The sequence below is a fragment of the Athalia rosae genome, chromosome 3 (assembly GCF_917208135.1).
Source record: "Athalia rosae chromosome 3, iyAthRosa1.1, whole genome shotgun sequence".
In the NCBI taxonomy this organism is placed as follows: Eukaryota; Metazoa; Arthropoda; class Insecta; order Hymenoptera; family Athaliidae; genus Athalia; species Athalia rosae.
The window spans coordinates 7,918,707-7,941,855 of NC_064028.1; the positions used below are offsets into that span (position 1 = coordinate 7,918,707).

The 23,149-nt window shown below is 37.2% G+C and overlaps 4 protein-coding genes and 2 non-coding genes across 12 annotated transcripts; 5 read left to right on the forward strand and 1 right to left on the reverse strand.

Annotated features, from left to right (window-relative positions):
- Window positions 1-53: 53 nt before the first annotated feature.
- LOC105689969 (tRNA-dihydrouridine(20) synthase [NAD(P)+]-like) lies at window positions 54-2,521 on the forward strand. Its single transcript, XM_012407414.3, has 5 exons — window positions 54-247; window positions 325-526; window positions 637-1,396; window positions 1,509-1,835; window positions 1,929-2,521. The coding sequence occupies exons 2-5, from the start codon at window positions 373-375 to the stop codon at window positions 2,035-2,037; spliced, it is 1,350 nt and encodes a 449-aa protein (XP_012262837.2). The 5' UTR covers window positions 54-247; window positions 325-372; the 3' UTR covers window positions 2,038-2,521.
- On the forward strand, window positions 2,383-8,060 carry LOC105689991 (run domain Beclin-1-interacting and cysteine-rich domain-containing protein). 4 transcript variants are annotated; one of them, XM_048652263.1, is made up of 14 exons: window positions 2,383-2,521; window positions 2,971-3,162; window positions 3,280-3,431; window positions 3,725-3,908; window positions 3,987-4,985; window positions 5,063-5,228; window positions 5,321-5,410; window positions 5,528-5,736; window positions 5,830-5,972; window positions 6,047-6,229; window positions 6,311-6,493; window positions 6,565-6,718; window positions 6,788-7,025; window positions 7,269-8,060. In XM_048652263.1, the coding sequence occupies exons 2-13, from the start codon at window positions 2,977-2,979 to the stop codon at window positions 6,986-6,988; spliced, it is 2,850 nt and encodes a 949-aa protein (XP_048508220.1). In that variant the 5' UTR covers window positions 2,383-2,521; window positions 2,971-2,976; the 3' UTR covers window positions 6,989-7,025; window positions 7,269-8,060. The 4 variants fall into 4 exon arrangements, with proteins under 4 accessions (XP_048508220.1, XP_012262879.2, XP_048508222.1 ...); XM_012407456.3 differs by having other exon boundaries at window positions 6,788-8,060; XM_048652264.1 differs by lacking the exon at window positions 2,383-2,521 and having other exon boundaries at window positions 3,147-3,162; window positions 3,280-3,397; window positions 3,480-3,908; window positions 6,788-8,060.
- LOC105689985 (G2/mitotic-specific cyclin-B3) lies at window positions 7,925-13,397 on the reverse strand. 2 transcript variants are annotated; one of them, XM_048652266.1, is made up of 9 exons: window positions 13,259-13,397; window positions 13,060-13,182; window positions 11,776-12,035; window positions 11,346-11,672; window positions 11,023-11,250; window positions 10,707-10,937; window positions 10,484-10,639; window positions 10,116-10,396; window positions 7,925-10,036 (listed from the first exon to the last, which is right to left on the reverse strand). In XM_048652266.1, the coding sequence occupies exons 3-9, from the start codon at window positions 11,983-11,985 to the stop codon at window positions 9,985-9,987; spliced, it is 1,485 nt and encodes a 494-aa protein (XP_048508223.1). In that variant the 5' UTR covers window positions 11,986-12,035; window positions 13,060-13,182; window positions 13,259-13,397; the 3' UTR covers window positions 7,925-9,984. The 2 variants fall into 2 exon arrangements, with proteins under 2 accessions (XP_048508223.1, XP_012262868.1); XM_012407445.3 differs by having other exon boundaries at window positions 13,060-13,368.
- LOC105689984 (peroxisome biogenesis factor 1) lies at window positions 12,135-19,998 on the forward strand. Of its 3 annotated transcripts, XR_007277489.1 has the most exons (16): window positions 13,662-13,800; window positions 14,226-14,441; window positions 14,589-14,703; window positions 14,789-15,788; window positions 15,910-16,124; window positions 16,201-16,357; window positions 16,455-16,617; window positions 16,683-16,842; window positions 16,935-17,257; window positions 17,364-17,428; window positions 17,497-17,556; window positions 17,647-17,833; window positions 17,908-18,084; window positions 18,342-19,220; window positions 19,629-19,747; window positions 19,814-19,836. XR_007277489.1 is itself a non-coding variant. In XM_048652262.1 (15 exons), the coding sequence occupies exons 1-15, from the start codon at window positions 12,150-12,152 to the stop codon at window positions 19,887-19,889; spliced, it is 3,039 nt and encodes a 1,012-aa protein (XP_048508219.1). In that variant the 5' UTR covers window positions 12,135-12,149; the 3' UTR covers window positions 19,890-19,998. The 3 variants fall into 3 exon arrangements, 2 of the variants coding, with proteins under 2 accessions (XP_048508219.1, XP_012262867.2); XM_048652262.1 differs by lacking the exons at window positions 13,662-13,800; window positions 18,342-19,220 and adding an exon at window positions 12,135-12,155 and having other exon boundaries at window positions 19,814-19,998; XM_012407444.3 differs by lacking the exon at window positions 18,342-19,220 and having other exon boundaries at window positions 19,814-19,998.
- Window positions 19,116-19,277, forward strand: LOC112694939. The gene has a single exon (XR_003150253.1). It is a non-coding gene; the product is annotated as a U1 spliceosomal RNA (small nuclear RNA).
- Window positions 19,999-22,520: 2,522 nt separating the features above from the next.
- Window positions 22,521-22,682, forward strand: LOC112694938. The gene has a single exon (XR_003150252.1). It is a non-coding gene; the product is annotated as a U1 spliceosomal RNA (small nuclear RNA).
- Window positions 22,683-23,149: the final 467 nt, after the last annotated feature.

Sequence of the window (23,149 nt, forward strand, 5' to 3'; positions counted from 1 at the left end):
GAGAAACGGAAACCTGTAGCAGTATGCTATGTGGCATGTGCAGTGGTATGGCAGTGTGAGCAGTGGGGTGAGCCTGGGTAATGCATCCCCAATCTGTCAGTCTAGCAGAAGATATAACAAAACACGGTAGATGTCAGAAGCACGCACGTGCTCAGAGCCATCTGTCAAAAAACATTTTTAACGGAGTCGATTTGACATTTGTTGGAGATAAAAAAGTTTTTGAAGTCAAAAGCACAAGACAATAACGGTGATAACAGCGTCCAGCTTACAATTAGTATCAGCATGCGAGATTGGTTGTTATATTTTTTTAACGTGTCGTTTTAGTGGCCAATTATAAACAATCGGCACTGTAAATTGCCTACATATTTGACAATGCTTGACTACAGTGAAAAAATAATCTTAGCACCGATGGTTCGCGTTGGGACGCTGCCCATGCGGCTTTTGGCCTTGGACTATGGCGCTGATATTGTTTACTCAGAGGAACTCATCGACTGGAAATTGCTGCGCTCTATCCGTCGAGAGAACGGTAATTCTACTTTACCTACTCATTGTTGCTGATTGCCCGGAAAATATGAAATCAACTATAAAATGTCTCCATTGTAGCGTCTAATTTTTTCTTCTTGTGATTCGTTCTAGATGTTCTGGGGACAGTTGATTTTATTGATAAAACAGACGGTACAGTCATTTTTCGAACTTGTAATCGTGAGAAAAAATGCGTCGTACTGCAGCTTGGAACATGCGATGCTGAAAGAGCGTTGAAAGTGGGTAAAATGGTCGAGAAGGATATTGCTGGGCTCGACATCAATATGGGATGTCCTAAAAAGTTTTCCATACTTGGTGGAATGGGAGCTGCACTACTTCAGCAGCCAGAGAAGGCTCAAAATATATTGGTAACTCTTGTAAAAGGACTAACAATTCCAGTCACGTGTAAGATCAGAATATTCCCAACAATAGACGAAACTTATGCTTTATGCAAGAAACTGGTATCCACTGGAATATCTGCAATTGCTATACATGGAAGAACGAAAGATGAGAGGCCACAGCACATGAATCATTCAGATATTGTACAAGCAGTAGCAAAGCAACTAACAATACCAGTTATTGCAAATGGAGGGTCAAAGGAAATAGAAAAATATTCCGATATTTTTAAATTTAAAAAAGAAACTGGGTGCAGCAGTGTCATGATTGCCAGAGCTGCCGAATGGAATTGTTCGATCTTCAGGAAGCAAGGTCTACTCCCAATCGATGATGTCATCAAAGCTTATTTAAAGTATGCTATAGATTATGACAATGCCCCGTCCAATACCAAATATTGTGTACAAAATATTCTCAGAGAACTTCAAGAAACTCCGAAGGGGAAATTGTTTTTGGAGGCCCAAACTCTTGAGCAAATATGGTGGGCTTCATACATAAATTAGTATACTCAAATGTTACTGTACTATGAGTAAAAGTACAGAGCCATAAAATGTTGGAGATATTCTAATCTTGGTATTAATTATTGTTGCCAGCTCCCTTTGGGAAATGGATGACTACTGCCGAACAAAACGAAAAGAGTATCTGGATCGTGGTATCCAGGGCAGATTTCAGGTAATCCCAACATCTTTGGAAGATAGAAAAGGTGTGAAAAGGAAATTTGAGGAGGATGACGTGTTCGTGTTACAATGCGCTTTTCTAAGAAACAGCTACATGCATGACTTAGAATTACCCAAATCGAGGCTTTTGAAATGGACGAAAGACAACAGAAAAAATATTCCTATCTACCACACAGAACAAGAGGACAAATTATTTCGTTCTGTTGTTTTGGTAAATGGAAAAAAATACAGCTCTTCTTTCTGGTATGTGCATCAAGCTTCAAACACGACATACATAAATTTAGTGCAAATGCAGGTTTATCTTGAGTAAAAATTGTAATCGCTTTTTTTTTATAGGGAAAAGAATAAAAAATGGGCGGAACAAGGTGCTGCACTGGTCTGTCTTTGTTCCCTGGGAGTAGTAGACAGGGAAAAGCTCGAAAAAGATGGAAGCATCATAAAGTGAATATCATTCACTCAATCTTAAAAAGTCGCTACTTCCACAGTCACGAAATGTAATTAATGGTCGAACGGTTACAAATGTTGTAAAATACTACATTAAAAGCAAAAAAACATCATGTGAAATTTTTTGGTCATCCCGAGATTGAAGCCTTTTGTACCTGTTATGTCTTTCTGTAGAATTTTTTAGGTTTTAACATAGATGTATTTTGAATATATGATTCTGAGGATTTTAGATCAGGCCACGTGCGTACATTTACCGACAGAGTTTGACGTTTCCAGAGCGTCTGCCCATCCCCACCTTATTCACTTCGGACAAATTGCACACACACCAGCTTGTCTGGCAAATGACGACAAATTCGTCATATTCATATGAATTTATTTCGTGAGCGAGTGTTTACAAAATATGGGAGCGTTTTTCGTTACTACTGTTCAGTATAATTCTAGAGAGCCAGGAATTAGACCTAATTAACCTGCAGATAAAAGATGAGGTAATTTTAGGGAGTATATTGTACACTACCATTGAGGGTCAGGTGCATTTTTTTTGCTTTGAACTAGAACATGCATCGATGATTACATAGTTATGATTGATGATATCTAAAATTTCACTACCATTACTCGCGCCATCCTGAAGGAAGTTGGGAGAGGCGTATCTTTTTAATGATTATAAATTTTATAGTAGTATAATGTAGTACACGTAATACTAATGTATACTTGGTTTCCACTGTCAGATCAGAGAGGAATGCACTATGATCTGTGATTCATCGTCTCATTATTATAAAGCCTTGATAGTATTAGCATCACTGGTACATGAAGAATATAATTATTATCAGACTAAAGCTTGTGGTAGCAGAAGGGATCACTACAGACAGTTGCTGATAATAAGTAAAAAATTAATTGCATTTGATCGTACTCATTTTCATCATTGAACTTATTCTAGAAAAGTATGATCTCTTCTCAAGAGCTACACACAAGAGAACAGCAGCAGCTCCTGCAATATCTGAGATCTACTGTTGAAGGACTTTTAGTTAGCCAAGTTTCCAATGTTTGGAATGTATACGGAGGACTCAATCGACTGCACAAATGCATGGAAAGAATATTCAGGCATGGAACCAGAGTCTTTGATTCAACAGTAAGTAGCATAGCTACCTTTATCGGTGACATTACAATAGAAGCGAATTCGGTGCTCTAATTTACTTCTTAGTCATTGATACGTATTTATGGCTATTCTTTCATCGGTTTTTATAAGGGAGAACCAGACTGCTGGGTCTTTATTCGAGGACTGAATTGGCTTGAACCATCCCTTGCTATCTCACCATCTGTACATGAGTCTGACGACTATCTTTCCAATCTACCCACAAGGATAGGTTCTCGAAAAGATTCGTTATGGCTGTATAAAAGGTACTCTTTGAATAATTCAGCTGCTCAGATTGCAATGATTTATTTCAGAATCTCTTCTCTGGAGAAACAGGCCTCAGCGTTCTTTAGAAGTCAGAATACCGCAGACTGCATGTAACTTATTTATGGAATAAAATCGGTTCGATTATGTCATAATGCTTTAATCATGATTGTTAATCTTTGATCGGTTAATGTGCCATAATCTACATGCCTGTAGCATGCAATTATCTAACGATAATATTCATATTTCATCCAAAATACTCTGACCAATGAAAATAATCAATCAATATGTACAGCTTGGAGAGTCATTCCCTTTCCCAGAAGCTCGCGTGGCTTCTGTCAGACAAGGAACATCTATCATCCTGCCTAGAATCTTGGGCTTTTTTGTGTCAAGAAACGCTTGCTGAAGCTACACTGATCTGTCTCAGAGCTGTAGAAAAGAATCAACCCTCATTACTTACAGAAATTGATCCTTCATTAGTAAGTATTAATTGCACCCCAAAATGAATAAGAGATGTGAATGTTAACTTTCAAAACTATGTTCCGTTACTGTTGCAGTTTCTAGCAAATTGGGATTTAGGTAGGAACAGTCCTAAGAGACATCGAAGGTCTTCGTCATACCCCACAAACCTTTCATATAAGCAATGGAATACTGTGAATATAGAGAATACGGATAGTTACAAAGACTACAACGTAGAGAGACCTGATAATACATCTAAATTAACGATAGATGATCTGACAGTATTAGAGAAGCCAGGTGCTGGTTCTAAGGAAATAAAAGTGAAAATCAATTCAGAGCCAATTATAAAAAAAAGCGAACTTGACTCACCTCTGAAAGTATGGAGTAGTCTACCTACATTAAATGAGAACCACGAGAGTTTTTGTAACTCGATTTCTACTCTACCTTTGAGTCCGAAAAAGTTTTTTATCGACACCGAAGAAGGAACCACTTCACCTGGCTCTAGTCCATCATATAAACTAGCCAATGTAATCAAAGTTAACTATGCTGACATACAATCTAGAAGTACGACATCCAGCGTCGATGGGAAACCATTTAAAAAAAGTAGCCCTACGAGAAAATGTCGCAAGAAAGTGAAAATTATACACGATAAACAGCTAGAAAGAAAGTCAAGTGACGGAAGTTCGGATACTCTAAACTGCGAGGACTCTGGGAATAGTCTGAATGAGTCGCTAACCACTTCACAGAAAGCAATAGTTTTGGAATTAAAACATTTGACCAAGGCGGCTAAAAGCGGATCAAAGAGAAATATTAGTAAAAGAAGAACATCACTGCTGCCGGGATCTGTTCCAGAATTTACGAGATCATGGAGCGTTGAGATCGGTCAGAAAGATCTCAGAACACCAAAGAAAAGCTTCATGGAGGATGGTGGCAGTAGCGTTCAGCCAATGGCTACAGGATACTTCCCAAAGCCTCTCGAGGGTCAAAGCCTCACCAGTTTTCTGTCTTCTGCTCAGTTTTCCAGGGCTAATGCTGAGCTAGATAGGGAAAATGCACACTTCAGTATCTCTGAGGCCATGATTGCAGCTATTGAGCAGGTTGATATTACTCTCGACCTAAGAAATTCGTCTAAATATAGATGGGACGTCAAAGTAAAGTTATGCTTTATTTCCAGGTCAAATGTAACAAACAGCTGAATTTGGCAGATGAAACGATAGAAGAAAGTGACGAAGAAATTAATAATCTGAAACAACGGATCCGTTTGCGGCGCCGTCAAAGACAAGAGGAGAAATTCAGGGGAGCATGGTGTCGTGATCTTCTGAGTGATGGAAAGACAGATAGTAAGATCACAATAACAAACTTCTGATACAACAATCATGATATATCTATATGTTTGTATTGAACTTTTTTATTGCATGAAATTTTATTTCAGCTACTACCACGGATCAGAGTGTTAGTCCGTTATCCACTTCACCAGGGACAACTTCTGACAGTACTTCAACAGACGACGTTTTCAATACTGGCAAGTTGATTTCGTAATAAATTGATAGTTGCTATTTAATTTACTTTTCAGGCATTGAGAAAAGTCAGAGCCGGATCGCTCTAGTCAGCAGTATTCATATTTTTTTCAAATTGGTAGGTGTCTCTATGTCAATGGAAGTATTATTTGAAGAAGCAGCTGCTGACACGATGATCATACCGAGATATGGCACAGAGACTACCCTCACGGAAAGCATTGTATCTGCCGAAAGCGTAGCTTTATCATTAATAAGACGATTTAGCGAAAGACAATTACCTAGGGCTAGCGAATTAGAATGGCTCGTCTCTGAGCAAGATGCTCCACAACAGGTAAACTTTTTCGGACCTAATGTATGTACTTGCAACTTCGAACATCGTATTTGTAAGCGTTATTGCAAAAAAAACATCCTTGTATTTTCTCAGCTCCTACCTTTGCCTACAAGTTGGCCTATCAGCCCTGACGAAGCTGAGAATGAGGATATGACGCAGGCAACTGCTTTACGTGGAACAATAGAATGGGCACCACCCAGACCTCAAATAATTTTCACCACGCAACCACCACCGGTGTAGGTTTTTCACAGATATTAATCTCAGCCCTTGAGACTGACATAAATAACTATTAAATAAATTTGTTTTAAAGGAGAAAGATACTTATGGCCAAGCAAAACTATAGGTGTGCTGGATGTGGCATGAAAGTTGCTGTAGAATATGCAAATAGATTTCGATATTGTGAATATTTGGGAAGGTATTTTTGTACAGGATGTCACACCAACCAGCTCACTTTGATACCTGGAAAAGTTCTCTCGAAATGGGATTTTAACAGGTGAATATCACCAGTAATGGAACTTATTTATTAAGTTGCTCAGTAAATACAGGTGAAATCTTTTCACTGATCTTTTCACAGGTACCCTGTTTCAAATTTCTCCTACCGATTATTGGATCAAATGATGGCGGATCCCTTATTTCAAGTAGATGACTTGAATTCAACGCTTTATAGACGTATAAAACTATTAGAAAAAACAAGGATATTACGAACGCAACTATTTTACCTGAAAGATCTCTTATTCACCTGTAGATTTGCTGAAGAGTGAGTTTCTATTTGCCGTACCCAGAAATACAGTCTCATGCAAACAAAAATAAATGAATTATTTTTCACAGATTGCAAGAAACTTTACAGAAAGAACCGATATACATGTTAAATGATCCCCATGTATACGCTATTCAAGATTTTGTACAAGTTAAAACTGGAGTGTTGCCTAACAGATTGAAGGATTTAGTACAGGATAGTTGTAACCACGTTATGCAATGTGAAGTGAGTACAAATTCATCTTATTAGGTATTTGTACGTTGGATAAAAAAAATATTTTAATAATTTCCACAGCTCTGTTTAGCCCGTGGATTTGTGTGTGAATTGTGTTCCTCAAAGGAAATAATTTTTCCCTGGCAACTGATAAAGGTAACCAGATGCGATCAATGCGGAGCATGTTTTCACACTCAGTGTAAACATAAATCAAGCAAAAAGGAATGTCCCAGATGTAAACGATTACAAGCTAGGCGAACATCTATGGAAAAATCCTCTTGACAGAGTTGTCGGAACAATAAATTCAAAAAAAGCACAGGTGGGTAGAAAATTATTTAATAAATACTATGAAGTAACTGTTAGACACAGGTCATTATTATGAACGCATCTAATTTCTTGATACGCCGTCAACCCTGACGTAAATGTTCAAGCATATCGCTGCATTTGTAGCAGCAGGGCCAAATCAGATGTTAGGTATCAATATTTGATATAAAAAATATCAGACGACAAGAATTATTGTACACTTTTCAAGTTGAGATAGGCAAATTCCAAACGTTTTCAGAGCTACGTCAGACATAGAACATGGATTCATTCTGGTCCCAGGTGTAAGTTGTGACTGAAGAATTGTGATATGATATTGTATTAATCTATTTATAGTATGCGTACGTATTTTGTAAGCCACATGAATATCTTCTATGTCTAGTAGCTGAAAATAATTGAGCGAAATCTCCCCCAATATTTTTCTGGTCACTGTAACTATTATTTGACAAATATGGATCGAAGAAATGTAACTAATTCGATGATGTATAGAGCGCAATGAAAAGCTACAGGATAGTTATTCTTAAGATTTATTTGAGCTTGCTCATCACTGTAATCCACAAAAGGATACAAGAGTTCATGTCATACGACTTTTCACTTTTCTTCATACATGATTATTTGTCTGATCAGAAAAGAAACCGAGAATTCAGAATCTAATTACTACCACTCCATTAATGTGTTGTCAGTGAAAATTTTAATTTCATTGAGTTTATTCATCAGAACAACATCTTGAGCCTCGTTTCAGAAGATGGATGATAAATAATATTATAGACGTCTAACGTAAAACCCTATAAGTAAATTCAAATAAATACAACCATCGTGAATTTTCGTAAAAATTACATGAGTGGAGTACGCTTGATGATTTTTCATCAAACATTTATTCTAGGTACGAAAATTAAATTATTCTCAACATATTTATTTCAATAACTAAAGTACCTGCTTTTTACAAATTTATAAGAGTTATTGTTAATATATCCATGTTGCCCTGTCTATTGTATAACCATTCTGTTTTAATAAAGGACTCTCGTTAAAATTGTTTCAATTTTTAACTAAAACTATTAAAAATTCTCATTGTGTTTGCTGATTAAAATTTAGTGCTGGGTTTAAAGGTTTTTTATTAGTTAGATATCATTTTGTTACACTAACGAAATGAGTATGGCTGAAGGCAGCAACCCAACCGCGCTACTAAAATGATTTCACGGACTCTGGATAACAATAATTAGAAAAAAGCGCATAATACTTGGTGCTTGGTATTTAGAAAACAACTGCAGAAAGATGATAGCCAGAGAATAGAGTATTAATAGACAGATTCACATGTCATGATTTTATTAATTAAATTATGTATTCATTTATAATAATTCACATACACACACATCGTATAAAAATAGACCATAGTACATTCATTGATGGCAAAAATGGACATACAATTACATTAATATCATTAATATATACAGGGAGTAATTCCAGATTTTAGGGGGGCTATGACTTGCGGATATATGTACGGTTTTTTTTCGTTTCATCTTTCCGCAGTGGAAGAACTTCACCTCATCGTGCCAGTTTAGCAATTTCGAAAGCTTTGTATATACACAGCTTGTAGTCAAACTTTGAAAATTACACTATATGTATATTTTAACACATCTACCCATCTATAGAAAAAATATTCGTCGAGGCTTGTCCAGATCTGTGACGTTTTGCCCAGTAAAGGTATTTAATTTTGATTAATAAATTTCCACACGCTAGGAAAGAATTATAATTAACTAATGATAGTTAAAATTTATGTTAACGTTAGGTCAGTCGGGAATTGGTCAATTAATATTGATAGATTTATCACAGATGGTAAAGGTTAAAGAGGAATTAAATGAAAGCCGGTCAAAAATTATATGGACTGACTTTCCCAAGCTCTAGAAATTTTTGAGGGGACTTTTGTTATTTTTATTTCACTATTTATCTCATTTTTTTGATTAATGTGAGTGCCAAAATTTGTCACGGTGCTCCACAAAAGTGTAGCACTTAAAAGTTTTTATGTTCGTATTTTTTCTTATTGTTTCATACCGTCGTGGTATGGACTTTTTTACCATCGTCAGTCTGTATAGAAGTGCGACATATATTGCATATCAATGCGGCACACTAGAATCTCTTTTTATTTTTCTTTTTATAATCATTCAATTTTCGGTTAACTTTCTCACAATTCCAAATGTTTCAATAGTATTCCCTAAGAACAACATTATTATTCTAATTATCGTAATAATAATTATCAATTTTATTCAACGTATTAAAATATAAAAATAGAAAAAAAAACAAATCAAATTCAATTGCAAAGACAGATAGAGATATTTCGACCTCGTGAGTAGAACAAAAAAATGTATATGTATACTCAACGTCACAAATGAGTTCCTTGTGATGAACAAGCGTGTGTCGTCGGGATAATAAATTTTTCAACAAAAACAGAGAAAAAGGTGGGTTGTTGAAATACCCTAAAAAAATACTGAGACTGTAGAGTGTCATGGAAATATTAGTGTCTATAAATAGTCTAGAATAAAAGAATATATATATATGTATATAATAGAATTAGCTTTCGATTCATCCCGCCGTTTAAAAGCTGTATGTAAATTGTAAAAACTTGTTAAAGTTCACGCGTCAATGGTATGTGAGGTTTTTTTTTCCGTTTAAAAAAAAAGGTAGAAGAAAAGTGGAGATAGAAAAACGAAGCTTAGCTGGACAGCAACTGGGTTGGTTTAGAAATATCTAATCTTCTTTCCTTCACTTCAAACGAAGTACATTCAAGTAATTATTCAATGTTGAGGGTTCGTCATGGTTTAGGTAAGCTACAAATTTGATAAGGCTAGAATTTGAAGTTAGGCTTGTTCGTATTAAAAAAAAAAAAACAATATAAAAAAAAAGACCAGTCAAGCCCCATATCTAACTACCTACAATCAACAATACAGTACTTACGAATCTAACTATATATCTAATACTTGTTTCAGTGGCACTTTTGCGACCTCGAAAAATATCCTGAAACAAAAATAAGGTATCAAATTTTGTACCAGACTGCTATTTATGAGGTATTACAATGAAGAGCTAACGAACTCACTTATGGCTGTACTTGTTGCGTACTGTAGCTAATGCTTCTTTAGGTTTCCGGTGTAAACCTTGGTTCAATGCCAACACAATTTCTTTGACATCTCCATCAGTAAAACCAGTATAATATTCAAGCGTTGCATTCCAACCACCAAGATCCTTCATTTGAAGGGCAATAAATAAGGCTGCTGCTGCCATTTTACTATCGCTGTACATTATTGTTGAGTAGTCCATCAGTGAATATTCCAAAATGTAACGAGCCAAGGTCAAGGTTGGCATAGAAACTTTAGCACACTATAGACAAGAGTATTGTTATCAGGAACTGATGAATCGATAAAAATTTTTATCACAGCAAAGGTTATAGAACAGTTCAATACGAACCCGGGCGTATCTTCTGAGGAACCTATATGACAGAGGAATGCCTAGATCGAAGTCTACTATCTTTAAAACGTTTATTTCCATTCTAGTTAGCTCTCGTCGCGTGTACGCTCCATCACAAATATATAAAAAATCGTCAACCATTGGTGGGATTCTTTCCTGTAGATGAAAAGCCAAATTATTCATCCATCAACGGTAACAGTACTAGTTACAGGAAAAAACTCACGTCAAACTTGCTGGCGATGAACAAACTGGCGGCACCTAAGAGCTGGAGGGTCTCTTTTCCGACTGTTACTTTGGTCAGGTAAAGATCTACTAATTTAACAGCTAAATATAGAGTCTCATGGTTCAATTCAAAAGACTCTTGTACTTCGACCATCCAATCGACTAATAGAGACCTCATCCATGGCGATAAACACACTTGTCTTTCCATGTAATCACCGATCGGGAACAGATGCTAGAAAGGAAACAGAATATAGGATCTGTTTAGGATCAAAAGGACGGAGTGAATGTCAGTTGATAAGAGGTAGTTAGTTATTCACCTCTCTGCCTTTGAGATAGTTAAAGGTATCCATTGCATAATGAGATACTTGGTAGGGATCGGACCAATTCTCAGCATCAAAGTCCCACTGTACTCCTGGAGGTAACTTGGTGTCAGGAGGTGCGTCCAGACGTGCTGCAATGGACAGAGCAGGTTCTTTCGGTATAGACGAGGCTCTAGGTTGCTCTTCGGATTTGGCAGGAGTTTTGGAGTCTTGTTTACTCTCAACCTTAGGCGGGAGCAAGAAAAGAACAAGAAAAAGATTATATGGGTTACTCGCGAATTCCTTGTTGAATAGTTGCAGCCAGCTTTCTAAAGAATTACCCGGGAATTACTGCGCGTGGATTTTTTTAAACTTTCGTCGGCATCTTCTAAGGCACTGACATACAGCGAACTGTCTTCAGATTTTTCCAAATCTAAACTGCGTCTGACATTAGCTATTTTGGCCGGTATTTCTACCTTATCATCTTCCTTCTTTTTAGCTGGGACCCGAGATGGTGGTTTTGCTTTGACTGGTACCACATTGTCAGGCTTAATTGGTATCTTTCCTATTGATTGCAGAGTGTTTGTCGCCGGCTTGTTCTGGATAGCTACTTTCTTTGTTACTTTTTTTGCTTCTTGAATCTGTGCGCCTAAAGATTTTCCAATCGCCTAAAATTAACAAAGCAGAGCAGGGTAATTAATGAATGATTCTGAGTCTCATGATTCGTATTCTTTATTTGTCAATCTGTTTAGGTCTGTCTCATCTACTTACATTAGTGATATTTCCAAGGGCTGATCGTTTGGCTACTTTATCTTTCACAGGTGAACCGTCAGCTTTTCGTTTTACTCTTGGATCTTTGACAGCAGCAGACTGCTTGGCATTAGCCAGTGAATTGTGACTTCGAGTTATGATTCCCCTACGTATTACAATGGCTGTGGCATTTTGTTTATTTTGGCCACTCAACATCTTGGTTGGAGCCATTTTTTTTTAATACGTTGAGGGGGTGATCTTTGACGATTCCCCGAACAAGTCTGCGAAACAATGAATTTATGTTGAACACAACTCAAGCTGACAGACTACAAACTCTGCTGAACTTCAGTTCTTTTTGTTTTCCACCTCGCTATTTTTCGACAAATTTTTAATCGATGTTTGTAAGTTTCTCTTTTTGCATCACGTAGTAATTTTTTTATTTTGATCTAAATTGTTATACGTATATTTTGATCATTATCCAAAATGAATATCGAATTTTATCACTAGGGCCGATCATTTATCACGTGACCATGCAACGGTATAACCTAAAAGCATAAACTAACCGAACAACAATGCAGATAATAATGATCATAATAACAACAATAATAATAGTAATAGCAATATCGAGTAAATAAAATAAATTTATGTATTCACGTAGCTCGCAACCACTACAGAATTAAGGCTTTTTTCGCGAACAAATAAATTAAAGGAGCCGTTATAAAATTCCCCGGGTGCTGAGGGCGTCAAAGACATCTACCATATGTAGTAATACATACAAAGTAAGAGAAATTAATTCCTGTGAGAGTTTGGAGACGTGTTACGTGCGAGAAAGAAAAGTAGGCTGACTAGTATTTTGTGGAGAATTTTGGACGAAATACTCTGTTGAAATTCGATGTAAGATTGAAATAGCCATGGTAATGTCCAAACAATATTTAGAGCCAGGTCTCTTTATGGACTCGAGTCAGAAATCTTGGAAATTTCTAAATTTTATTGGCCCTAACGCATGAGCGTCCCGGGTGGTCGGTGGTAACTACATAAATACGCGGGAAATTAATTATCTCCAGAATTTCGTTATAATGAAAATATTTTTAATGCCACGGTCACAGAAGAAGCTCAAGGGTGTAATTAAGTGATGAAAAAACGATAAAAAAGTTAGGATGTAAACAAGGATCGGTCCTTCAATTTTAGGGTATGAGGCCACCATTTTCATGGTCGCAAAAATAACGTATCATTAATTAATTTATTGCGGCTCATTAGTAGGGATTTTTTACGGATTTTATAGACGGGCAGCTCAAGAGCCGTTACCTCTAATTATATTATTTGTTCTTTTCGTCCCAGGTGAATAGTTTCTTTCATTTATGGAGATCCTTAACTGGTACGTTAATTCACTTTCCACTCGTCCTGCCTCAAGAGCAACTGAAGTTGACGCTGGTTCAAAATATCACAGTTAGGGATTTTGAGCTCCCTGATTGGCCGGATGATTTTGTTTCTACCAATCCAGTACCAATCGTAGAGCTCCGTTTCACGCGCCCCCGTATCTGTCGGATTGTGCAGGAAACAAAATAATAACGAATCCAGAACTCCAGAAGATGGCGGCCGTAGATTATAGACTGTTCGTGCCAAACGTACAATCCGATTTCTTTTAGAAAATGCTTATACCGATGAAAACGGATGTCAGCCACACATTTGAGAAATAAATATCCATCTTAATGAGTTACGTTTACACAGCATATTTATAGATATGTTTAATTACCGCTGATGATAATGACAGACACGTATCATCATGCAACAAGTAGCTATTGTGATTTTTTTTTTTATATAGCTGCGATAATTAGCGATGCTCTTTTATCTGCGGATTAATATACAATATCCTGCGTTTAGTTGGATAAGTTTTTTTCTTATAATATCACTTAAGAGTGTATACCTTTGCAATTATATTTAATCTCCATGACAATGCAGGCTGAAAGATTTACGGTTAAATACGTGACCGTACAGAATTGTTTTATTTATCTACCTGATGCATGGCATAGAAGGTTAACCACAAAGGTAGGATTTGTTCATTTTCATCACTATTCAGATGTCCAAAAAAAATCCCCATCACATGTTTTGATTATCATTCACGACCATGGGCATAAGAATTGTTCATTCATTGTTTTATAACAGTAAATACCAGTCGTTACGTAATGATCATAACCAACCACCATCAGCTCCATTTGCCTGCATCTTGCTTTGTGGATTATAATGTATTTCAAAACGAAGTTGGCCATATGACCGGTAGGTGTACCGATCCCAAGTTATATCCCTATATTGTTTCTGATTGTTGAATTTGAAATTCACTATTTATGTAGCTCAAACCTTGATTGTCATTTTGTAGTAACAAATTTATTCCACAACAAATTTATTCTGAAACATTAAATATTTTGTTCCTTAATGAATGCTATTGTAATAACTCATTTCTGTATTTATTTCAGTCTGGTATTGCTAAGGTGACGCATGAACATCGAGATTTTTATTTCTCATGGCATTCTCGGCACAGTGCAGATGGTTTTCTGAACCTTAGCGCAACATTTGCAAGGGCCTTGGGCTTCCAGGAAGGAGACGATATTCTTGTCTCATGTGAACTTCAACCTGCCTCCGTTGCCAATGTTGTTGTTGTTCCCAGAAGCTCTCAAGACTGGGAGATCGTGGTAGGTTTCAACTTTAATTCAGGTTCAATATTCTGTGATCCATGCATTCGTTTGAACACCAGAAAGCGCTCAAAGGACTTCTGTCTGTTGCAATTACTGCTGTATTGGGCATTGAAAAATGGTACTCAATGTTTTGTAATTATTCAGGAATTACAGAGCACCAAAATACAGGAGTCGTTATTGAGCCAGATCAATATTGTAGCTGTGAATCAAGAAATTGTTGTTTGGGTATCAAGGTCTTTGTCCATCGTTTTGAGCGTTGGTGAGTAGATTCTACTGAAACTTGAACCACTCCACCAATTATATCAATCACTTAAATCAAACGCTACTTTTATTTGTAAACTCAGAGTCTCTGGAGCCTAGTTACAAATATGGAAGGCTCGAGCAGTTCACAGAGATATCAGTTTCGCTACCTAAAAACAAAAAAGAAGGTAAAAGAAACTTTGAATCGAAAAATAGTGGGGAAAAATCTAAGAACAAAGTTTGGGATTTTTTAAAAAATCTTGTGCCTGAGCAGCTCTCTGGATCTCAAAACTTGGAAGCAGAAAAAGTCGAAGAATCTGTTGAGGAAATACTGCAGAGAACTTCAAAAAAATATTTTGTGCAGACATTCCGAGTTTTGCCTTTACAAGAATATGAAAATGCTGATGAGATGAGCACCGCAGATTCGCTACTTAGACAACCATATAACATCTTCATTCATAGATGTTTCTTGCCTAGCAATTTCTCAGTAACTTCATCATCTAAGGAAATATATTGCCGAGTGAAGAAGGTCAAACAAAACGTACAATTCGTTAAAGTAACTAACTCTAATTTTTTGAGAGATGAAAACGCATCCGAGTTCATTTTAGCTACAGAAATAGTAGCTAGGTTGTTTGTTCTTGAAGATCTCTTGAGAAACTGCTCAAATAATATCAATAAAGAATACTTTGTTGATAATTCTGTCCATCAAAGTATCTATGTATCGAAGAATTTGAGGCATAATTTGAAATTGAAAATTGGAGCTAAAGTAACATTAGAGCTCATAAAATATTCAGAAGGACCTATTACCGCGTTGAAAATTATCCCTTTGAAAAACTTGGTATCACAACAGGATGTAGAGAAATATTTTGAAGAACGTTCCAAATATAACAAGCTGCTACTTAATTCATCGACTGAGCTCATTCTGTCAAACGAAAAGTCTTGCAGAGTACAAATACTTCCACTACAAACTCTATATGCTCTAATAGACACCTATGACTTGAGGAACATTATGTTTCACATAAATGATGTTGTACCAAGTTCAGAAAATCAAATGGAAAACCTAGAACAACCTGAAGGCATTACTTCTCTCAATGTATCGATGTGGTGAGTTTCAATTTCATTCGTTCGAATGCTATGAAGAATATTTTGTGATTACACGTTTTTTGCTTTTCTAAAATAATAAATAATGTATAATCATTTTTAACAATTGCGGCAATTGTTTCAGCGGCCTGAAATCTATTTTATCAGACTGCCAGTGTGTCTTAAAATTGAGCCTGGGAATAGATAGGACTTCGGACTCTGAGTATGACCGGGAGAATATATTGATATGTGGTAAAGTAGGAAGCGGAAAGACGACCATATGCCAAATTTTGAGAGAGGCTTTTTCAGAACATCCAAACTTTGTTTACGTGCAAATGATTGATGCCAAAGCATTGAAAGGTACATTTTATTTTCACTCTCACGATTTTTTATTCTTGAGCTGATGATTGATCAATTGTGTAAAAAATACTGATAGGCAAAAAAGTTGAGATACTACATAAAACGTTCCTGTCAGCTATCGTAGAATGCACCTACTATCAACCTTCTATTTTATTCATTGACAACTTGGAAAGTATAGCAGGTAGAGCGTTAGATGACGAAGAAAATACTCCAAATTCAATTAACACTGCTAGGTAATCTATGTTTCCAACACTAAAGTAGTAGGTAATTATGAAATCAATTAAAGATATGAATTTTATGAAGTTTCACATCCCATTCAATAATCAACAGGACGGCTGATATGTTGATAAAAGTCATAACGGAGTGCCAAATGGCTCATTATGTATCAGTTGTAGCAACATGCAAAAACACCAACAAATTAAATCGAAAAATAGTTGCTCCTCGTGGTATTCACTTCTTTAGGACTATCCTCTCACTACCTGAGCTTGAAAAGGTCAGTGTCGTGCTGAAAATAATTGGTTATACATTAACTTTTCATGATTTTCTCTCAATCTGCAGGAGGATAGAGTGGATATTTTAAAACTAGCTTTGAACAAAAAATTGAAAGTATCTAACGGTATTAATTGGGATCATTATGGCAACAAAACAGAAGGGTGGATGGCACAGGACTTGATAAACTTTGCAGATAAGGCTGCTTTTACGGCATGGAAACGACATGGTAAATATATAAACACTTGTATCACCTCTCTGAATCCGTTTATAGAAATGATAGGTCCGTTTAGAATAACTTACCTGACTATTTTTTCATAGTTCAGAGTGGTTCGAAAGTTCCTCTAATACTCTATGACGAAGACCTATCCAAAGGTTTAGAGTCTTCCATGCCAATCTCTCTGCAAGGCATCAACTTGTACTCGGGACCGGGTCACGCATGGTCAGATATAGGGGGATTGGCAGAAGTGAAGCAATCACTGATTGAACTTCTTCATTGGCCTTTGAAGTATCAAGAGCTATTCAAGAACGCACCAATAAAACATCAAGGTGGAGTGTTACTGTATGGAGCACCTGGAACTGGAAAAACTATGCTTGCTGGGGCTATCGCCAGGGAATGTGGGTTAAATTTTATCAGCGTCAAGGTGAGGCTCTAGAGAGAATCTGAATTTATTCATGTCTCAAGCAAAATATTAGATTTGTCAGTTTTAAGAATCTCACCTTTAATTGAATCTTTGATTTTATTTCCAGGGCCCGGAGTTGCTTTCGAAATATATCGGAGCTAGTGAAGAGGCGGTGCGCAACGTATTCGAAAAGTGGGTAATATTTATTCTACAATGATATAGAAACATCAAATTTGATTGCCCCCCATTCTGTTTTACAGAGCAAACAGTGCCAAACCCTGTGTATTATTCTTTGATGAGTTTGACAGTCTTGCGCCAAGGTATGTTGATGACCGAAACAAAAAGAATTGTTTTCCTGAAAATAGAGTCCTGGAAATCTGATCTGTGTTCTTTACTTTGTTGATTCCCAGGCGTGGTCATGACAGCACTGGCGTAACTGATCGTGTCGTAAATCAATTTCTGGCTCAATTGGACGGTGTCGAAGGCAGGGAAGGGGTGGCTGTTGTCGCTGCCTCCTCACGACCGGACCTATTGGACCCAGCGCTTCTTCGTCCAGGTCGTCTGGACAAATCCTTGTTCTGTCCGTTACCTAATGAGGTAATCAAATAAATGCTCATTTGGTATTAGTTTACAGTAATAGGGTCTCAAAAATAAACTTACGCTATTTGCAGGATGAAAGAGAAGAAATACTAACAGCATTGTGCAGGTCACAGAAGCTAGATACCAGCTCTCTTGATTTCAAAACCTTGGCAGCCCAAACAGATGGATTTTCAGGAGCTGATTTGAATGCTATTATTTCTCAAGGCAAGATCTGCGCTCTTGAAGAAAATTTGGCTGAACTAAAATTGGTAAGTGTTAAAATTGAAGTGCATTTTTTTTGTCTTTGTCACAAAATAATAAATAACAGATTTTCGTATTTTTCGGAGCAGGAAAAAGTAATAATTGTCAATTGAAAATTTATTTTTTCTTTTCTCATCGATTTAAGGATTCACGCGTTTTAAATGTTCAGACTTTTATTCTAATATGTAATTCGTTATATTTTATTTTGTAACACAAATACTAACTTTCTGGTCTCAATATTGAGCATGAGAAGGAATTATTGCAGCAAAATGTGCGTGAGGGGATGAGGGGATACTAATGCGAATGCGATGGTGACATTAGCAAGGCTCGTCTAATTAACACAGTTTCTAATCATTGCTTCGAACAAGCCACTCTGTGTGCCGTGAACTATCTGATTCCGTATTTACCATCCTCCACCCCTTTCCGTCTTACGATATAATATCGCTGCTCTGCAAATTGGAGGAGTCGCGATGTTCGTAATACGTGTACCTGTATATGTAGTAAACGCGTTGCAATGTGTCTCTACTTGTAAACCTATAACTTGGCAATAATACTGTTGATTTACTTGTTCTTGTATGATCTAATTATTAAAGTTTCTCCTCCAAATCGCGCATAAGGCTACAGTCAATATAATGTAATATTCAATTTCAAACTCAATTGCTTATAATGCAATTGCATATGTAAGCGACTTTTTTTTCAAATGCAAATAGATTTTTGCATTGCATCGTCTACTGCAGATTAAACCAAAAATGTTGAGAATAAACAAAAAGTATGCATGAAATTTTTTTTCATAAGACGCTTCTCTCCTCGTCTACATCTCGCTGCATAAAATAACGCTCGACACGTAATCGGGAATTCGTCATATACGTCATATACATGTGCAACACACATTTGCACTCTTGGAGCATGCGGAGGACTACTTTCTAGTAGTTCTTACTACAACCGCTACGTTGCGCTTGGGATTGACTGTCGACGAAATTTTCTCACAGCCAAAGACCCATAAGTAGAATTTAAGTACTCTCGAGCAACGAACCAAAGCATACTTACCTGGCGCAGAGGACACCGTGATCACAAAGGCGGTTCCTCCAAGACGAGGCTCTTCCATTGCACTACGGTCGAGCTGAACCTTGCGAATACCCCTAATGTGGGTATCTCGGGCGTATTATTTTTGGTAGTTGGGACTGCGTACGCGCTGTCCCAGATAAAAGAATTCAATCATAAATCGTCAACCTTCTGCCTGATATACGAATTCAACCTCCTGCTCCGCCCAGCTCATTGGCGTAGTTAAACTTTCATTCCTGGTTACCGACACACATGTGGGATACCTCCACATCATGACTTACTGATGTCATGAACTTAGCTTCCTTACCATCAACGAATAACCAAATAATTATTATCGATATCCTCTTTCTTACTATCATGTCATAATCTGAACTTTCTTTATCTGTTTTGTCTTATATCGATTTGTACAGCTATATTATACGTCACATTCTTCCGATAGAAATTGGTTTGAATCGATATGGTGTGTCAATTTTAAACTTCTTATTTCCAGAAAGGTGAGAAGAACTCTGGAGTGATGAATGCAAACGTAACTCAAAGGCATTTAATCGAAGCATTGGCTTGCACGGGACCTTCTTTGAGTGCTAGTGAAAAGTTCAAATACGACAAAATGTAAGTAGAATGTATACATATTTTCAAGGCCCAGCATCATTATTAATGTTTTTTAAACATTTTCAGCTACGCGAAGTTTTCAAGGGCCGAAGACATCACTGTTGAAATCGTGAAGAATAATCAAAGGGCTACACTTGCTTGAGTTCAATGAGCATTCAAACTACTTATGAATGAATGTCATGCCAAAAAAGAAAGATTACGAGTCAATGATTGATGGTGTATAAATGGAAAATAAATCACCGTATGTTTTAGAATGGTTTTACATTTACTTCGTTACTGGAATTCATCGAGTAGTTAGTTACCCTGTAGTTAATGGAAACGAGAATAGCGTAATGCTGGACGTGGTGAAAAGTTGAATTTGAACTTTATATAGGTAAGAGAGGGGGATAATATTTTTGAATCGCGGCCTAGCATCTTAATTGGCGAGCTCATAATGAAGGTTTAATTACATCTAAGCATAATCCAACAGCTCTGTGGAGTATGAGAAGGTCTCAGAGCTTCCCGTGTCCCCCTTATGTACCCTATCCTCATTCCCGGTTAAAGTTGATGTCGAGTAGGTAGCAACTATACCTTACGTACGCCACGAATGTTGGTAACACACTCGCAGCAGATTTTCCTCCTTGCTTCGTTCCCTGTTACCTCTCATCCGCGAGTAAACTTTTCGTATTAATAATCAGTATAATAATTAGTATTTTCACAGACGACTTAACAGGAAGGATGCTCTCGCGCGCAACTTCAGCTGAATCTTGATTTCAAGTTATACACTATATGCCCCCTCCCTCAACCCCCATAGGTACTACTAACGCCGAACATATTTCACTACGCTAATGTCCCGACAGATAAACTACAACATTCTCTCTGCGCCTTACCATTCGGCCAGACTTAATTTAAGTTTTAAACCCAACACTTCACCGGATTCCCTTATGCAATTTTCAACTTATCACCTGTATATATTTTGATAATCATTTATTTATATTTTTATTTTTTCCAACACTCGAAACTCGCGATAACCATATTAAGGTTCATTAGTAAAATCGAATGGGTGTTATTCGGTATTTTTTTCGTTATTGTTGTAATTTGAAAAAGAAAATTTTGTTACTAGCGGAGGAGGTGAGAGATTCAAAGTTTGGCTAACAACGTGGCATTGACGTGAGTTTGGTAACGAACTTTTCTTCGTAGATGATGCAAATGAATGAAGGCCGAGCATAAAAGTATAACGTAATTTCATTTATCATTGGCGAGAGTTCTTAAAATATGCGATTATTCGAAAGAATTAGGCGGCATTCAGCGAGTGAGAAATCACGGGGCATTGTCGATCTTTTCCTTGCATTCCTTGTCAAGATTTCCCTCGGCCCTTCCTATCTCTCTATCTACATGTAGGTATATCTCTTTTCTTTACCCCCTCGTCACGGGAATCCTCGCTGAGTAAACTTGCCCGCTCGGGCTTGAAAGTAATGAAATTAACTCTCTGTGAAACTGTAATCATCGCAGGTAGAAGAAAAATGCGACAACTAGCAACCATTTTCGTTAACTAATGTCCTTCAACCCCCGTAACTACGTTAGCTGCTCCGCAAAGCAAAAACGATGCCGCGTCGAATTCCGATGAATTTTTCAAAGCTATCCCCGTGAACAGACGTATTATATAATTATAAGTTTTACACTTGAAATATTTACATCTGCATTTTTGATTAGAAGACGCGGTAATCGTCAGTTTTCATATAAGAATCTATACATCTTTTATAATAACCCATAACCGAGAACTCGTGTCTGTTGTTACGATTGTACCAGACTCCGGACGCTACAAGATAAGGTGCTAAGGCGATTATAAAATGGCGGAAATGTATTCCAACCGCTTACCCAAAATAGAAGTGAAACAAAGAGCTTTAAATATGGTTATTACCTCGGATTCTAACCGCCACACTCACCCTTCGCTTATATATTGCAGACTGTATAAACGCGAAAAACCCTTTAAATTGCCCCATTTTATTCCTCATCTACTTCAAGAGAAAGAAAAAAAAAAGCATTTAACAAAAAGTCCACCGTAGTTCACGTCTTCATATTCATTGTTATTCTATTTCGTTGCTGGAATAATATTTGTTTCCAAACACGAATCTTTACTTGATTTTCCTGCAAATTGTGCACGTTTGATTCACCGCTCTTCAATTATATCATTATACAATTTATCATATGCAACGACCGGTAATTTTTTCTTCGCGATGATCGTGCGTTTCATAATTATCGCGCATACATCGAGCGTGAATAATTTTTGCCCGTCCCAAAATTTTAGGTGAAACATATTAGTTCGCGAAAGCTTATCAGTTATCAATGTCAAACGATGCGTTAATTTTGCTCGTGTCATGCACGGATGGACGGTATAGCCGAAAGCTAATTATCGGACGTGGTAACGACCAGTCGCTGAAATATCAGTACTTGGTAATAGCTATTTTTGAGCTTGACTCGTGACTCGATTCAGAAGTTTATTTCATACGAGAATATCTGAACCTTGTATGCTTGTAGCTATTTGTGATTATTTGCATTACGCGCTGGAATCGATTTTGCTTTTTTTGAAGCTCTAATATGAGTTGCTGGATTAGTTTACCTCATAGTACGTTAGGTTCTTAATATCTAATTCGGGAATTTTACACTTGTGGTGGTTGACCTAGGTTTTTTACTTTTGCTCCTAGGTGGCGCAGTTCACAGAAACCAGAAGGTCTTTCTCGCAGACGAAATTTCATTCTGAAAATATAAGAACCCGAGAGTGCCGGCGTTAAGCATACTTACCTGGCGCAGAGGACACCGTGATCATCAAGGCGGTTCCTCCAAGACGAGGCTCTTCCATTGCACTACGGTCGAGCTGAACCTTGCGAATACCCCTAATGTGGGTATCTCGGGCGTATTATTTTTGGTAGTCAGGACTGCGTTCGCGCTGTCCTGGATCATTAATTTCAAACTTAATTATTGCGTCACAAGGAGATTAATCGACCTTTGGCGGAAATTTTCTCATGGTGCTCGATTCGTTCTTCTTATTGTGAGTTGGTGGCTTATAAACTATTCATTCGTGGATCAATAGCATCTTCTACCCGCGTCGTTGCAATCCCTCTCGCTGCGCATTCTGTCGCGAGAGTGTGGAATCACCGAAAACTTTGTTGGGATTTACCATTTGGTAATATAGATTTGTAGGGGTGTGTACCTCATGCCGACGGGACATAATTCCGCATAAGTTCACATTATATCTTCGGGAGGGGTGGAAAGAAATAGGATCACACCTGTCGGCTCAACTCGGAGAATCTTTTTCTTTACTTTGTGCAGGCTGTTTAATGAAGTCGTTGATGCACTGTCAGCCAGAGATTCGGAAAAAAATCTGTGAAACCGTTAAAACGGAATTTGCAGCTTTACTAGAAC

What these genes read in the sequence shown, in the direction of transcription:
- LOC105689969 (XM_012407414.3), top strand. Translation starts at nt 373, where the DNA reads ATGCTTGACTACAGTGAAAAAATAATCTTAGCACCGATGGTTCGCGTT. An exon ending in CTCTATCCGTCGAGAGAACG is followed by an intron (nt 527 to 636) that starts GTAATTCTACTT and finishes GATTCGTTCTAG; the next exon opens with ATGTTCTGGGGACAGTTGAT. An exon ending in AAATACAGCTCTTCTTTCTG is followed by an intron (nt 1,836 to 1,928) that starts GTATGTGCATCA and finishes TTTTTTTTATAG; the next exon opens with GGAAAAGAATAAAAAATGGG.
- LOC105689991 (XM_012407456.3), top strand. Translation starts at nt 2,977, where the DNA reads ATGATCTCTTCTCAAGAGCTACACACAAGAGAACAGCAGCAGCTCCTG. An exon ending in CCAGAGTCTTTGATTCAACA is followed by an intron (nt 3,163 to 3,279) that starts GTAAGTAGCATA and finishes GGTTTTTATAAG; the next exon opens with GGAGAACCAGACTGCTGGGT. An exon ending in ACCACGTTATGCAATGTGAA is followed by an intron (nt 6,719 to 6,787) that starts GTGAGTACAAAT and finishes TAATTTCCACAG; the next exon opens with CTCTGTTTAGCCCGTGGATT.
- LOC105689985 (XM_048652266.1), bottom strand. Translation starts at nt 11,985, where the DNA reads ATGGCTCCAACCAAGATGTTGAGTGGCCAAAATAAACAAAATGCCACA. An exon ending in CCCTTGGAAATATCACTAAT is followed by an intron (nt 11,673 to 11,775) that starts GTAAGTAGATGA and finishes TGTTAATTTTAG; the next exon opens with GCGATTGGAAAATCTTTAGG. An exon ending in TCCTCAGAAGATACGCCCGG is followed by an intron (nt 10,397 to 10,483) that starts GTTCGTATTGAA and finishes TCTTGTCTATAG; the next exon opens with TGTGCTAAAGTTTCTATGCC.
- LOC105689984 (XM_012407444.3), top strand. Translation starts at nt 13,702, where the DNA reads ATGACAATGCAGGCTGAAAGATTTACGGTTAAATACGTGACCGTACAG. An exon ending in TAAATTTTATCAGCGTCAAG is followed by an intron (nt 17,258 to 17,363) that starts GTGAGGCTCTAG and finishes TTTTATTTCCAG; the next exon opens with GGCCCGGAGTTGCTTTCGAA. An exon ending in GTGCGCAACGTATTCGAAAA is followed by an intron (nt 17,429 to 17,496) that starts GTGGGTAATATT and finishes TCTGTTTTACAG; the next exon opens with AGCAAACAGTGCCAAACCCT.